This window comes from Oncorhynchus mykiss, chromosome 6 (genome assembly GCF_057628025.1).
Source record: "Oncorhynchus mykiss isolate SJ-2025 chromosome 6, ASM5762802v1, whole genome shotgun sequence".
NCBI classification, from domain to species: Eukaryota; Metazoa; Chordata; class Actinopteri; order Salmoniformes; family Salmonidae; genus Oncorhynchus; species Oncorhynchus mykiss.
In genome coordinates this window covers 38927501-38942611 of record NC_143027.1, presented here as the reverse complement: position 1 = coordinate 38942611, position 15111 = coordinate 38927501, and the positions used below count along the sequence as shown (strand labels likewise).

Here is a 15111-nt window from a genome sequence, read left to right as displayed (position 1 = left end):
TAGTTTGCTAGCTAAATACTGCCAGATGGGCATGTTGGATTGATGTAATTCCGATTTCACTAGTACTGATCTTGGATTATAGAGTGGTCTTTCTGAGCAATTCTCGTGTTTGATTATTCTCGTGTTTTTTCCCCCCCTGCAATTCTTGTGTGTCCGATTACTATTCTGTATCATTTCTGAGCCATAAGGAACAGTACAATGCTGATAGTCAGCTTTCTACTGTTCATCATGGTGTGTTTCTCTCTGATGATTGTAGCTTCGACGAGACTGAGACGGGAGTACCTGTATAGGAAGTCCCAAGAGGACAGGGTGCGGACGATTGAGGAGAAGAAACAGAAGCTGAAATCTGCTCTTGATGGTGAGGACTGTATGTAATGGAGGAGATTGGTGGGAGGATGAACAATCTAAAATACCTTGACACTTTTTAAAATGGCAGCGCTAACGAATTACAATTTGGGTACCTGTAAAAGTCATTGACTTTTGTTTTTCCCTACAGCCATTCGTCTCATCCCTACTGAGGTTTGCCGAGAAGCTGTACAGTTACAGAAATTGTTGGAGTATGATGATGAGGGAGCAGAAGGTTTGTTTCTGCACACCAACATTTAAACGACACCCCATTCCCTATACAGTGCACAACTGTTGACCACCGAGACACTAGGCTCCGGTCAAAAGTATTGAACTATATATTGTATAGGGTACCCTTGGGACGCATCCTCAGTGTTGTCTTGTTTATGATGTTGACAACACATCTCATGGAAAAGCAGCCTTACCACAGTTTCCCATTAAAAAAATGTGCAAACAGTGACTGAGAGATACTCTGTGTGTGCAGGTGTCAGCTCTCACATGGATGATGAGTATAAATGGGCTGGAGTGGAGGATCCAAAGGTCATGGTCACAACATCAAGAGACCCCAGCTCTCGACTCAAGATGTTTGTCAAGGTATGTTCATTTTATGTCTCAATTCTTATTCAATTTCTATCCTCTGCTCCACCTCTATAACAGAGCATATTGTAACCAGGAAAAATAATTCCCAAAGAAGGAGATGACAGACAGTATAATAGATTAAGTTTTTAACAAGTAATAATGACTCACCCTCAATTTTTGCTGACGTGCAATGTTTGCTATTGACAGGAGGTGAAGCTGATCTTCCCTGGGGCTCAGCGTATGAACAGGGGAGGTCATGAAATTAAAGCTCTAGTACAAGCCTGTAAAGCCAACAATGTTACAGACCTGGTCATCGTTCATGAGACTAGAGGACAGCCAGGTAAGCCCATCTAGGCGTATAACAATCTTTTTTTTTTTCAATAAATTTGTATTTATTTATTTCCACACAAGAAAATACAAAACAATATGATCCGAGTTTAAAAGGCAAGTTAAACTTGCCTGCGCAGAAGTGGTTTAAAAAAACGTAGGTTTTCAGAAGGGTCTTGGATGGTTGGAAGTGTTGGGCCAGAGGCCGAGAGGTCGCTGGTTTGGGTCCCTGCGTCGACTGGGTGGGCGATCTTTCGATGTGCCCTTGGAGCTGGGTGCTTGACCATGTTTGTTCCCGTGGGTTACTCTGGATGGGATTCTTTGCTAAATGACTAAAATGTAATGTATATGTTGAGGGACTTCACAACAGGTGGATTTTATGTTTTAAAATTCAATAATACTTTTTTTAAACTGAGGGGCTTACAAAGCACCTCCCAATTTCAAATGTTTAATTAACCAACTATAATCATCTCGAACCATCTATTACCAACACCAAATGATTATAGCCATAGCCTGGTTCAAGTCTGTTTATGCTCTTTCTAACTCCATTGCTGTCATTGTCAACATGTTTGGCATGACAATTCTATAAGGACTTGATAAGAGAGCAGAAACAGACTGGCACCCAGGTTCATATTCACGTGAAGCCGATGTGAAATGGCTAGCAAGTTAGCGGTGGTGCGCGCTAGTGGCATTTCAATCAGTGACGTCACTTGCTCTGAGACCTTGAAGTAGTGGTTCCCCTTGCTCTGCAAGGGCCGCGGCTTTTTTGGAGCGATGGGTAACGATGCTTCGAGGGTGACTGTTGATGTGTGCAGAGCGTCCCTGGTTCGCGCCCAGGTCGGTTCGGTTACACATGCACATTATATATGCATATACACATACACATTACCAGTCAGAAGTTTTAAAACATCTACTCATTCAAGGCTTTTTCTTTATTTTTACTATTTTCTACATTGTAGAATAATAGTGAAGACATAAACTATGAAATAACACATATGCAAAGAGTGTGCAAAGATGTCATTAAGGCAAAGGGTGGCTATTTGAAGAATCTCAAATATAAAATATATTTTGATTTGTTACACACTTTTTTGGTTACTACATGATTCCATATGTGTTATTTCATAGTTGTGATGTCTTCACTATCATTCTGCAATGTAGAAAATAGTAAAAATAAAGAAAAACCCTTGAATGAGTAGGTGTTCTAAAACTTTTGACCTGTAGTGTATAGATTTTTTTTTTTACAGGCTGGAATGCATCAATCCAAGTAAAAACACTGCATCAAGGGAACTTTAAAATAACTACTTTTATATTGCCTGTGTGAACTGTATAGATGGGCTGGTGGTGTGCCACCTACCTTTTGGACCGACTGCGTACTTCACTCTTTACAATGTGGTAATGAGACATGATGTGCCGGACATTGGAACCATTGGGTGAGATTGGGTGAGAGACTTGGCACTTCACAATTCTCAATAAATGTTTACCCTGGTACTGTTAGTGCATCCGAAAGTTTCTGACACCGACTGTAAGTAAATCTCTCTTAATCAGGTTTCCAATATCCTCAAGTATTTGTTCCCAGTGCCTAAAGAGGACAGCAGGCGGGTTATCACATTTGCCAACCAGGAGGATTTTATATCTTTCAGGTGAGTAGAGGGATGCTTTGAAAGAGCTATTTGCGAACATGTACCTAATCATGGGCAGACAGGTTGACTGTAGACTCCTTCAGGTAGCGGAATGTAGTTACACATTCTTATTTACTTATGTAAGGACCTATTTTTATTGCAGACATCACACTTACAAGAAAACGGACCACAGGAACGTTGAGTTGTCAGAAGTTGGGCTCAGATTTGAAATCAAATGTAAGTACAATGTTTTACCTTTCTCATCATAAGCAGCACCATGTTTTTGAACAATGTGTAATTTGGGATTAATTGCAGTTTTACCTTTTCCTGCACTGCTCCCCCTATACATTTAGTGTTGTTTTTTTTAAATATATATATATCTTGTGTGTATTGAGAATGCATACGCAAAATTGTAATTGTTATATTATAATCTAGTGATAACTGTTTTTCTGTCTGTAGTGTACATGATCAAGCTTGGTACCCTAGAAAATGAGGCTACAGCGGACGTTGAATGGCGCCACCACTCATATACACACACTGCCAAAAAGAGGAAGTTTCTCAGCATGGAGTAACATTAGCCACGTCTCAGTGTGCCCCTCTCATTGACAGGCCATGGCCAAAGCAGCCTAACCACATAGTAGTCTAATGTTGTGTTTTCAGTTTTACACACCATACCTCAGATTTGTATTTCATGGAAATATGGCATCAGACATTGAATAATTTCATTGAAACAGACTCTACCAGAGAAGTTATGTATACTACGATTTTCCTAACTCCAAATTTGACTATTTTATATAAAATTAACAGAACTAAAGAAAAAAATATTCTTCATAACAAGGCTATTGTTGGCTTTGCTATATGTCTGATGTTTTAGTTATTTACCTATTTTCCAGGGGGCTACAAAAATACTCTACTTTTTTTTAAATGGCTAAAATGTCAATTTTTCCTTTATCAGCCTCACACTATTATAGACCTAGAATTTTGTACTACATTTGCACTGTATCTGAGGTAGTGACTCGCCCAGAGATGAACAATATGTAAAAATAAAAACAGTTTCTGGTTTTAACCTTGTTTTTCCTTGCTCTTATGATACATACCACCTTTCCACATTACTGTTGTTAATTTGAATCATACATACAATCTGAACTTATCACAGGATGCGTTGGTAGTCGGTGCCATTTGAGGATGTTTATTTTTTATGAGCATGGCCTTATTTCTATTACAGCATGTAGGATGACTGTCATTCATATTCCATTCACCCACTTCAATATAACAGGTTTAGGCTACTACATGATACTAGATTTTTCCCTATGCGGTTCCTTCAACCTAGCCTATAAATGAAAGTTTGCAACGTAGGTACACACCGATCTAGGGTGTAATCATTAGTCCAACAGTTCCATTTGCTTCTGTTAAAGAAAAATGTTTCAACAGAATTGGTGGAATGAATACACCGCTGATCAAACACAAACCGTTAACTCTCATAGCCACATATAAACACCTCATTGTATACCTTCTTGCATCTACACACTCCTCTTACCTTTTCCCTTCACTTGTGGACTAAAGTGCACAATACATCAGCTGTCCATGACCAGGCGAAAAAACCTTTCCAAGCCAAACCTTCATATCATAAACGCTACACACAGCCTACATCGTTGTCACCATATTAGCTAAAGTAATGTCAAGGTTAACATAGTTAATAGATATAGCGTGTTAGTAAACCCGCTACAATCATGCAGCACAGTGTACAGGCAGTTTAGCAGGAACACCGGTGGCAATACATTAGTAAAACCAAAAGCTTACCTTGGAAGAGTTCAATGTTGGATAGTCAAAGCCAGCTAGCTAACATAGCGTCCCTCTGTTTGAGCCAGGTGTTTGAGTAGGCTAAATTATCCAGCTAAGTAAGTGAAAGTGAAAAACATTTTGAAATATAGCTATCTCTCTTGCTCCTTCATTTTTGAAGTTATTCATCTGTTCAAAACTGTTCAACTATTGTCGTTGTCTTTGAGTCAGCTACTCACCACATGTTATGCACTGCAGTGCTAGCTAGCTGTAGCTTATACTTATGCTAGATTCATTTTGATCCTTTGATTGGGTGGACAACATGTCAGTTCATGCTGCAAGAGCTCTGATAGGTTGGAGGATATCCCCTGGAAGTTGTCATAATTACTGTGTAAGTCTATGGAAGCCCCCAATACACTTGCAATCAGTCGATATAATCGACAACTATCATCAAAAATCAAACAATATGAATCAGACAGTGAGGCACCGCCAGACCCACTAGTTGGTCAGAAGGTTCAATGTTCCATATCGTGGTGTAGATGTACTGTAGATCGAATTGCACTCAATAAATGTTCTTCCCTTCTATGGGTCATAACAGTGGGTTATCCCGGGGTAAAAACACTATGAAAATCCATTACGTACCTTTGACGAAGGGAAAGGACATCAGAAGGTCTTCTAGTTTCAGTTACAGCACAATAAAAGTTATCTTTACCGCCTACTCGGAAATTACGACATAAACATTGATTTTAACCTTCTGACCAACTAGTGGATCAGGTGGCGACCCACTGTCTGATTCATATCACGTGATTTCTGATGATTGTTCTCAATTATATCGACTGATTGGTTCTGTATGGGGTGATGGAAGGGGGTGAGAACCATGAGCCTCCTAGGTTTTGTATTGAAGTCAATGCACCCAGAGGAGGACGGAAGCTAGCTGTTCTCCGGCTACGCCATGCTGCTACCCTACAGAGTGCTGTTGAAGCTACTGTAGACCGTCATTGCAAAACAGTGTGTTTTAATCAATTATTTGGCGAAGTGAAAATATTTTGCATAGTTTTATCTAAAAATTATAACTTTTTAAATGTTTCACTATTTAAAATTTGTTTTAATTCACTGAGGAGGATGGTCCTCCCCTTCCTCCTCTGAGGAGCCTCCACTGACACTGAGGCTCTAACTTCATTTATGGTATGCAGCTGTTTTGCTTTTTGCTTCTTCTTTTTGTAGTTTAATTTGATACATTCTGATGTAACCAATGGTTACCCTGAATCATCCACGTAATTTGTCTGTGTAGCATACTGTGACATGAATTTATACAATGACATTTTTTGTTGTTGCTTGTAACACCCGCCCCCTTTATGTATCGATTTTGTCATCCAATGAGCGAGTGTAAATGTGAGAATGGCCCAATACAGAGCATGCATCACGGAGGTGTTCCGCTTTCCCAGAAATACTTGACAGATTCTACTTCAGATTGAGAGAATTCAAGATGGCTGCTTCAGGTAAGACTTTATTCCGAATCCAAATATGCAATTAGTTGTTTATGATTGACTCGTTTTGCAGTGGTCTTTAATTGCCCATTATGAATAAAACAGTTGCTTATGCTAATGCGTAAACAAGCTTTTCATTACTTGATAATGTCAGACAGCAAAAGTAGCAAGCTAACGCGCTACGTTAGCTCTGGTTTTACTAGCTAGCTTGCCATCTAGCTAACTAATCCCTTTCCGCCTCATGAAAGCGCTCACTCGAACGTGAAAAAACACCTGACAGGAATTAAGAAACTATTTATAATTTAGCCTCGTCGAAGCTGTATTGTCATTTCATCAAAAATAATTATAAATGAGTAGTAATCTAAAGTGGTTAACTGAGACAAACATGGCTTCCACATTTTCGAAATGTCATATTGCTAAGCAGTCAAATCCCACTATGCTAAACTAGGATACGTAACTAGTTATCTTATTTGCCAGACTTCTGCTAGCTATAGCATTTGTAGATAGCTAATTACTCTGGGCTATGATGAGCCAACGGGGCTCTTACAATAACGTTACTGGTTAATGCCATTTCGCATACACATGAAATGTTTCCAGCTCAGAGTAAAAGTGCAGCGAGACATAGTGTAGCTATTGTTAGCTAGATGTCTAGGCTATGAAAAGTTGCCTATAAAGCTACTACAGCTGGTTAGCTAGTACATTTAGTTGACGTGTCAAAATAGTAATCATTTTCATATGAGAATAACGTTTGCTCGAGTCATTGACAATTTACACCAGCTCACTTGTGTGGTGCAAACAACCCTAACAGTCAATGATTTTATTGTGAGCAGCTGGATTTTGGAATGTCAAAATGAGGCCTCTTCTGTTTATTTACCAGTTCTGTACACACACCAGTGTGGTATCATCCTAGCTAGTTGCAACATACTCTGTCGATCTAAGATCATGATTATGGGCACATTTGTTTCACTCGGTCATTGGCGTCAGATGGATTGTTGCTAATTAGTAGCACTGTTTGTCTCAGGTTCCAGGTAAGGGCTCACTCCCCCGGATCCCCAGTGCATGAAGTTCTCCTGTTGTTGAAGGATCTCAGTGCTGCCTCCCTTGCTCTTCCTGCCTGTCATTATGTCCTCAAACTCTTCCTCCTGCTCCTCCTCGGGAGAGACTAGTCCAGAGGATGTGCCCCGAGGTGGGGGCACCATCCGTGTCTTCCTCCCCAATCAACAGAGAACCGTGGTAAGACATTCAGAATAATCTCTTGGGGCCCTCGTATACAAGTACATTTGAAATATTTTCAACAGTAATATTTCACGACGTTTTAATGACTAGGCCCAACCCCTACGCAGCAGACAGTTAATGTTGTGCACCAGCTGGTGCCTAAGGCCCAGTTCCAATTTCTCATCTTGTCTCTCAAACATGAAAACCCATTAAGGTTGGGCGGTGTATCTTATATACAGTATCCCGGGGTATTTTGAAATGCACTCCAAAACCATTTTTAAATACATTTGAATATTTGTATGTTTTAAATAATTACCTGCAGTCAACTTGTGCACTTGGTAATACACAAAATATGCAAAAGAATGTGGACACCCCTTCAAATGAGTGGATTCGGCTATTTCAGCCACACCCATTGCTGACGGGTGTATAAAATTGAGCACACAGCTGTGCAATCTCCAAAGACGAACATTGGCAGTAGAATGGCTATACTGAAGAGCTCAGTGACTTTCAACGTGGCTTCGTCATAGGATGCCACTTTTCCAACAAGTCAGTTCGTCAAATGTCTGCCCTGCTAGAGATGCCCCAGTCAACTGAAAGACTGTTATTGTGAAGAGGAAACGTCTAGGAACAACAGCTCAGCCAGGAAGTGGTAGGCCACACAAGTTCACAGAATGGGACGCCGAGTGCTCTAGCGCGTAAAAATCATCTGTTAGTCGAGAGCTTTTCAAAATTAATTTCCATGGCTGAGCAGCTGCACACAAGCCTAAGATCACCATGTGCAATGCCAAGCGTTGACTGGAGTGGTGTAAAGCTTGCCACCATTGGTCTCTGGAGCAGTGGAAATGCGTTCTCTGGAGTGGTGAATCACGCTTCACCATTTGGCAGTCTGAAGGACGAATCTGGGTTTGGCGGATGCCGGGAGAACGCTACCTGCCCAAATGCATAGTGCCAGCTGTAAAATTTGGTGGAGGAGGAATAATGGTCTGTGGATGTTTTTCATGGTTTGGGCTAGGCCCCTTAGTTCCAGTGAAGGGACATTTTAACGCTACAGCATACAATGACTTTCTAGATGATGCTGTGCTTCCAACTTTGTGGCAATAGTGTGGGGAAGGCCCTTTCCTGTTTCAATGCCCCCGTGCACAAAGTGAGGTCCATACAGAGATGGTTTGTCAAGATTGGTGTGGAAGAACTTGACTGGCCTGCACAGAAACCTGACCTCAACCCAATTGAACATCTTTGGGATTAATTGAAACTCTGACTGCGAGCCAGGCCTAATCGCCCAACATCAGTGCCCGTCCACACTAATGGTCTTGTTGCTGCGGGGACTTGCTTCCATTTAGCCATCTTCCAACATCTAGTGGAAAACCTTCCCAGAAGATTGGAGGCTGTTATAGCTGCAAGGGGAGACCAACTACATAATAATGCTCATGGTTTTGGAATGAGCAGGTGTCCACATACTTCTGGTCATGTAGTGTAGATAAAGCAGATCATGTTGATAATTTCGCCTGTTAGATTGTTTCATTATGAAGCTTACTGGAACTAGTTTCCCAAAACAGCTGTTTGAGCGATTCACATGTTTGTTTACAAAGAAACACAACGAGCAAAAACAGCAGCTTCGTGAGGTGAGTCACTCCTGCAGCACAACTTATGTGAGGTGATCAGGTTACACTTGTATGAAATTCACTACTGTTTGACAGATATTTGTCTTATAACTATTAAGTTATTTTGCTACTCTTAGATAGTTATCTCCAGCGGGGTTTTTGCTAATATTAGGTAAGTGGCTCACGCTTGCAAGATCAAGCTTCTTTGTAACAGCAGCAGAGACAATCCCCTCCTGGATTAAGGTCCCTGCTGTCTAATATTTGTTTTGTGCGTTGTGCAAATTGCATTTTGATATACTTGTATAACCGTATGAGCTGTGTTGTGTTTTAAGGCCTTTTCTCACCAACTGCGTTGAGATCTTTTCGTCCTAATCACGAAAAATACAGATTCAAATTTTGTTTTCTCATAGCAAGTCAAATTTCTGTATGATATCCAAAACTAGTCTACATTATAGGCTACATTGATTTAGCATTATCCTATCATTTAAATTGACGAAGAAGCGTTTAAGGTGGAGATATAGAGAGACGGCGATGAAGATGAAATTGACAATAGAAACTCATGCTATCAAGCAGTCCATAGCCTAATGATCAGCCATTGATACATTTTTGTGAAGTAATGGGTGGTTATTTTGACATTTTAATTTGAATGCGTGATTTATCTAAATCTGTGCAACCACTTATTGATGAACGTGTGTATATTCTTTTGCCTCTTTGGGGTTGCCTGTAGCACAGGTGGTCGCAAAGATTCACTTTAGCAGACCTATAATATTTTAACTTCAAACTTACACATCTCTGTCTTCACTGTTCCTTTCTTGCGCAATTCTATTTAGGACTTATTATATTGGCAACGGCTAAGAGTACATTATTTCTATTGTACTGATTAACAGCATTTGCATGGAAGAAGCAATATCTTTTCTAAAATGGTGTGCTGTCTCTTTAAGACGTTAATTGTCATTTGCAGGCATAATGTGTCTATGGAATCTAGTGAAAACCCGAAGGGAGGCAAAAGAAAATGAAGTGAATGTGTTTTTCTTTGCGAGGGATATTCCGTTGTAAGCTAACAAGGAAAGGTAGCCTATAATTCAAGCTGGACGCTACCTGTATCGTGTTGCATTGTAAATGTGTTTTAGCCTGTGTGGATATTTATTTTTTGTGACAGTAATGAACTGTTTCGATGTTTACATACTGTGTTGCATTATTCAAGTGTGTTAACTTCTGTGCAGCATGAGTGGGGACAGGGAGATAATGCTGGCCAGACAGCCCTAGCACTGAATAAGTGGAGCAGGTACTTTGCTCATCGCGCTACAAAGGGGCTGCGCTGATACAGACTTTTTTATTTATTTTTATTTCACCTTTATTTAACCAGGTAGGCAAGTTGAGAACAAGTTCTCATTTACAATTGCGACCTGGCCAAGATAATGCAAAGCAGTTTGACACATACAACGACACAGAGTTACACATGGAGTAAAACAAACATACAGTATAAACAAGTCTATATACGATGTGAGCAAATGAGGTGAGATAAGGGAGGTAAAGGCAAAAAAAGGCCATGGTGGCAAAGTAAATACAACATAGCAAGTAAAACACTGGAATGGTAGATTTGCAGTGGAAGAATGTGCAAAGTAGAAATAAAAATAATGGGGTGCAAAGGAGCTAAATAAATAAAATAAATACAGTAGGGAAAGAGGTAGTTGTTAGGGCTAAATTATAGGTGGGCTATGTACAGGTGCAGTAATCTGTAAACTGCTCTGACAGTTGGTGCTTAAAGCTAGTGAGGGAGATAAGTGTTTCCAGTTTCAGAGATGTTTGTAGTTCGTTCCAGTCATTGGCAGCAGAGAACTGGAAGGAGAGACGGAAGAAAATAAATAATTGGTTTTGGGGGTGACCAGAGAGATATACCTGTTGGAGCGCGTGCTACAGGTGGGTGATGCTATGGTGACCAGCGAGCTGAGATAAGGGGCGACTTTACCTAGCAGGATCTTGTAGATGACATGGAGCCAGTGGGTTTGGCGACGAGTATGAAGCGAGGGCCAGCCAACGAGAGTGTACAGGTCGCAATGGTGGGTAGTATATGGGGCTTTGGTGACGAAACGGATTGCACTGTGATAGACTGCATCCAATTTGTTGAGTAGGGTATTGGAGGCTATTTTGTAAATTACATAGCCGAAATCGAGAATTGGTAGGATGGTCAGTTTTACAAGGGTATGTTTGGCAGCATGAGTGAAGGATGCTTTGTTGCGAAATAGGAAGCCAATTCTAGATTTACTTTTGGATTGGAGATGTTTGATGTGGGTCTGGAAGGAGAGTTTACAGTCTACCCAGACACCTAGGTATTTGTAGTTGTCCACGTATTCTAAGTCAGAACCGTCCAGAGTAGTGATGTTTGACAGGCGGGCAGGTGCAGGCTGCGATCGGTTGAAGAGCGTGCATTTAGTTTTACTTGTATTTAAGAGCAATTGGAGGCCACGGAAGGAGAGTTGTATGGCATTGAAGCTTGCCCGGAGGGTTGTTAACAGTGTCCAAAGAAGGGACAGAAGTATACAGAATGGTGTCGTCTGCGTAGAGGTGGATCAGAGACTCACCAGCAGCAAGAGCGACATCATTGATGTATACAGAGAAGAGAGTCGGTCCAATAATTGAACCCTGTGGCATCCCCATAGAGATTGCCAGAGGTCCGGACAGCAGACCCTCCGATTTGACACACTGAACTCCATCAGGGAAGTAGTTGGTAAACCAGGCGAGGCAATCATTTGAGAAACCTTGGCCAGATCAATGAATATGGCTGCACAGTAATGTTTCTTATCGATGGCGGTTAAGATATCGTTTAGGACCTTGAGCGTGGCTGAGGTGCACCCATGACCAGCTCTGAAACCAGATTGCATAGCAGAGAAGGTATGGTGAGATTCGAAATGGTCGGTAATCTGTTTGTTGACTTGGCCTTCGAAGACCTTAGAAAGGCAGGGTAGGATAGATATAGGTCTGTAGCAGTTTGGGTCAAGAGTCCCCCCCCCCCCCCCTTTGAAGAGGGGGATGACCGCAGCTGCTTTCCAATCTTTGGGAATCTCAGACGACACGAGAGGTTGAACAGGGTAGTAATAGGGGTGGCAACAATTTCGGCAGATCATTTTAGAAAGAAAGGGTCCAGATTGTCTAGCCCGGCTGATTTGTAGGGGTCCAGATTTTGCAGCTCTTTCAGAACATTAGCTGACTGGATTTGGGAGAAGGAGAAAGGGGAAGGCTTGGGCGAGTTGCTGTGGAGGGTGCAGTGCTGTTGACCGGGGTAGGGGTAGCCAGGTGGAAAGCATGGCCAGCCGTAGAAAAATGCTTATTCAAATTCTCAATTATAGTGGATTTATAAGTGGTGACAGTGTTTCCTATCTTCAGTGCAGTGGGCAACTTGATCCTCTCAGTCACGTGAGACACATTTGACAATAACTGAAACCCACAGACCTGTCAGTGGCAGTGTCCCAGCTAGCAATCTCTATTGGTCAAAAGCTTATCTTCGCATGTGAAAATACTCAAAAATCAAACATGTTCCACATTAGTAATTGGCGGATTGCGGCAGGACGATATTTCTCAATTGGCAATGAACAGTGTCAAAAACAAGACATGCTGGCATATATTGAACCTTGGTGAGAAAGTGTCTTTAGTAGTAAATGTTTGCATGCACGTATCATTTTCCTAGAATCCGTTATGGGAATTAATTGGTATTTGTAAGAGTTTGGTTATTATTCTGGTAAGTGAACACAGCCAGTTTACATTTGAAAATAATTGCTCCCCTTGTGCACTGCCTGTAATACTGTATATTCCGGGATGGCACATTATGAAGGTATGGAAATCTGCATACCGACCAACCCTAGAACCTATTGGGGCAGAAGTCATGAGTTGTTTTTAATCTGGATGGCCAGATTGCAACAATGACCAGAAACTGTCATGTGTGGAATTGAGTGGCTCTTGATACCATGTCTTGTTTTGACTGATTTCATGTTAATGCTAAAATTCGCTAGCTAGCTAACCAACAACTGTAACGATGTGCACTACATTACCAAAAGACTTACACGTCGAACATCTCATTCCAAAATCATGGGTGTTAATATGGAGTCAGTCCCCCCTTTGTTGCAATAACAGGTAAGGCTTTCCACTAGATGTTGGAACATTACCTTGGGGATTTGCTTCCATTCAGCCACGAGCATCAGTGAGGTCGGGCACTGATTTTGGGGCGATTAGGCCTGGCTTGCAGTCGGCATTCGAATTCATTCCGAAGGTGTTCGATGGGGTTGAGGTCATGCTGAAACTAGAGGTCAACTGATTAATCGGAATGGCCGATTTAATTAGGGCCGATTTCAAGTTTTCATAACAATCGGAAATCGGTATTTCTGGACACCGAATTGTATTATTATTATTATTATTATTATTATTATTTTTTTTTTTTTTTTACACATATTTAATCTTTATTTAACTAGGCAAGTCAGTTAAGAACACATTCTTATTTTCAATGACGGCCTAGGAACGGTGGGTTAACTGCCTTGTTCAGGGCCAGGACGACAGATTTTCACCTTGTCAGCTCGGGGGAACCAATCTTGCAACCTTACAGTTAACTAGTCCAACGTAATAATGACCTGCCTCTCTCTTGTTGCACTCCACAAGGAGCCTGTTACGCGAATGCAGTAAGCCAAGGTAAGTAGCTAGCTAGCATTAAACTTATCTTATAAAAAACAATCAATCATAATCACTAGTTAAGCAGGCGCGTAGACATTCATTCAAACAGAACTTTCAGGCGTTTTGCCAGCAGCTCTTTGTTGTGCGTCAAGCATTGCGCTGTTTATGACTTCAAGCCTATCAACTCCCGAGATTTGGCTGGTGTAACCGAAGTGAAATGGCTAGCTAGTTAGCGCGCGCTAATAGCGTTTCAAATGTCACTCGCTCTGAACCTTGGAGTGGTTGTTCCCCTTGCTCTGCATGGGTAACGCTGCTTCGAGGGTGGCTGTTGTTGTGTTCCTGTTTCGAGCCCAGGGAGGAGCGAGGAGAGGGACGGAAGCTATACTGTTACACTGGCAATACTAAAGTGCCTATAAGAACATCCAATAGTCAAAGGTTAATGAAATACAAATGGTATAGAGGGAAATAGTCCTATAATTCCTATAATAACTACAACCTAAAACTTCTTACCTGGGAATATTGAAGACTCATGTTAATTAAAAGGAACCACCAGCTTTCATATGTTCTCATGTTCTGAGCAAGGAACTTAAACTAGTTAAATTAGCTTTCTTACATAGCACTTATTGCACTTTTACTTTCTTCTCCAACACTTTGTTTTTGCATTATTTAAACCAAATTGAACACGTTTCATTATTTATTTTAGGCTACATTTATTTTTATTGATGTATTATATTAAGTTGAAATAAGTGTTCATTCAGTATTGTTGTAATTGTCATAATTACAAATAAATAATAAAAAAATTGGCCGATTTTAATCGGTATCGGCTTTTTTGGTCCTTCAACAATCGGTATCGGCGTTGAAAAATCATAATCAGTCGACCTCTAGTTGAAACAGGAAAGGGCCTTCTCCAAACTGTTGTCATGAAGTTGGAAGCACAGAATAGTATAGAATGTCATTGTATGCTGTAACATTAAGATTTCCCTTACCATGATAAACAGCCCTAGACCATTATTCCTCCTCTAGCAAACTTTACAGTTGGCACTATGCATTTGGGCAGGTAGCGTTGTCCTGGTATCCGCCAAACGAAGATTAGTCCGTCGGACTGCCAGATGGTGAAGTGTGACTATCACTCCAAAGAACGCATTTCCACTTCTCCAGAGTCCAATGGTGGCGAGCTTTACACCACTCCAGCCGATGCTTGGCATTGTGCATGGTGATCTTAGGCTTGTGTTTGGCTGCTCGGCCATGGAAACCCATTTCATAAAGCTCCTGACGAACAGTTATTGTGCTGATGTTGATTCCAGAGGCAGTTTGGAACTCGTTAGTGTGTGTTGCAACTGAGGACAGGCAACAACCAAAAAGTTTTACGAGCTTCACCACTCTGCAGTTCTGTTCTGTGAGCTTGTGGCCTACCACTTTCCGGCTGAGCCATTGTTGCTTCTAGATGTTTCCTCTTCTCAATAACAGTACAGTTGACCGGGGCAGCTCTAGCAGGGCAGA

At 41.2% G+C, this 15111-nt stretch overlaps 2 protein-coding genes across 2 annotated transcripts in view; both read left to right on the top strand.

Annotated features, from left to right (window-relative positions):
* Positions 1-246: 246 nt before the first annotated feature.
* On the top strand, positions 247-3936 carry LOC110525905 (U3 small nucleolar ribonucleoprotein IMP4). Its single transcript, XM_090237891.1, is given in 7 exon segments — positions 247-358; positions 497-580; positions 830-939; positions 1132-1264; positions 2582-2891; positions 3034-3107; positions 3330-3936. Coding segments are annotated over 7 exon segments (936 nt in total). The 3' UTR covers positions 3443-3936.
* Positions 3937-5934: 1998 nt separating this feature from the next.
* The window catches only part of araf (A-Raf proto-oncogene, serine/threonine kinase), a 30209-nt gene continuing 21032 nt past the window's right edge, over positions 5935-15111 (top strand). Inside the window, exons 1-2 of the mRNA XM_021606402.3 lie at positions 5935-6148; positions 7158-7369. Coding sequence (XP_021462077.1) covers positions 7259-7369 — 111 coding nt within the window. The 5' untranslated portion in view covers positions 5935-6148; positions 7158-7258. The remainder of the gene's footprint in view (positions 6149-7157; positions 7370-15111) is intronic.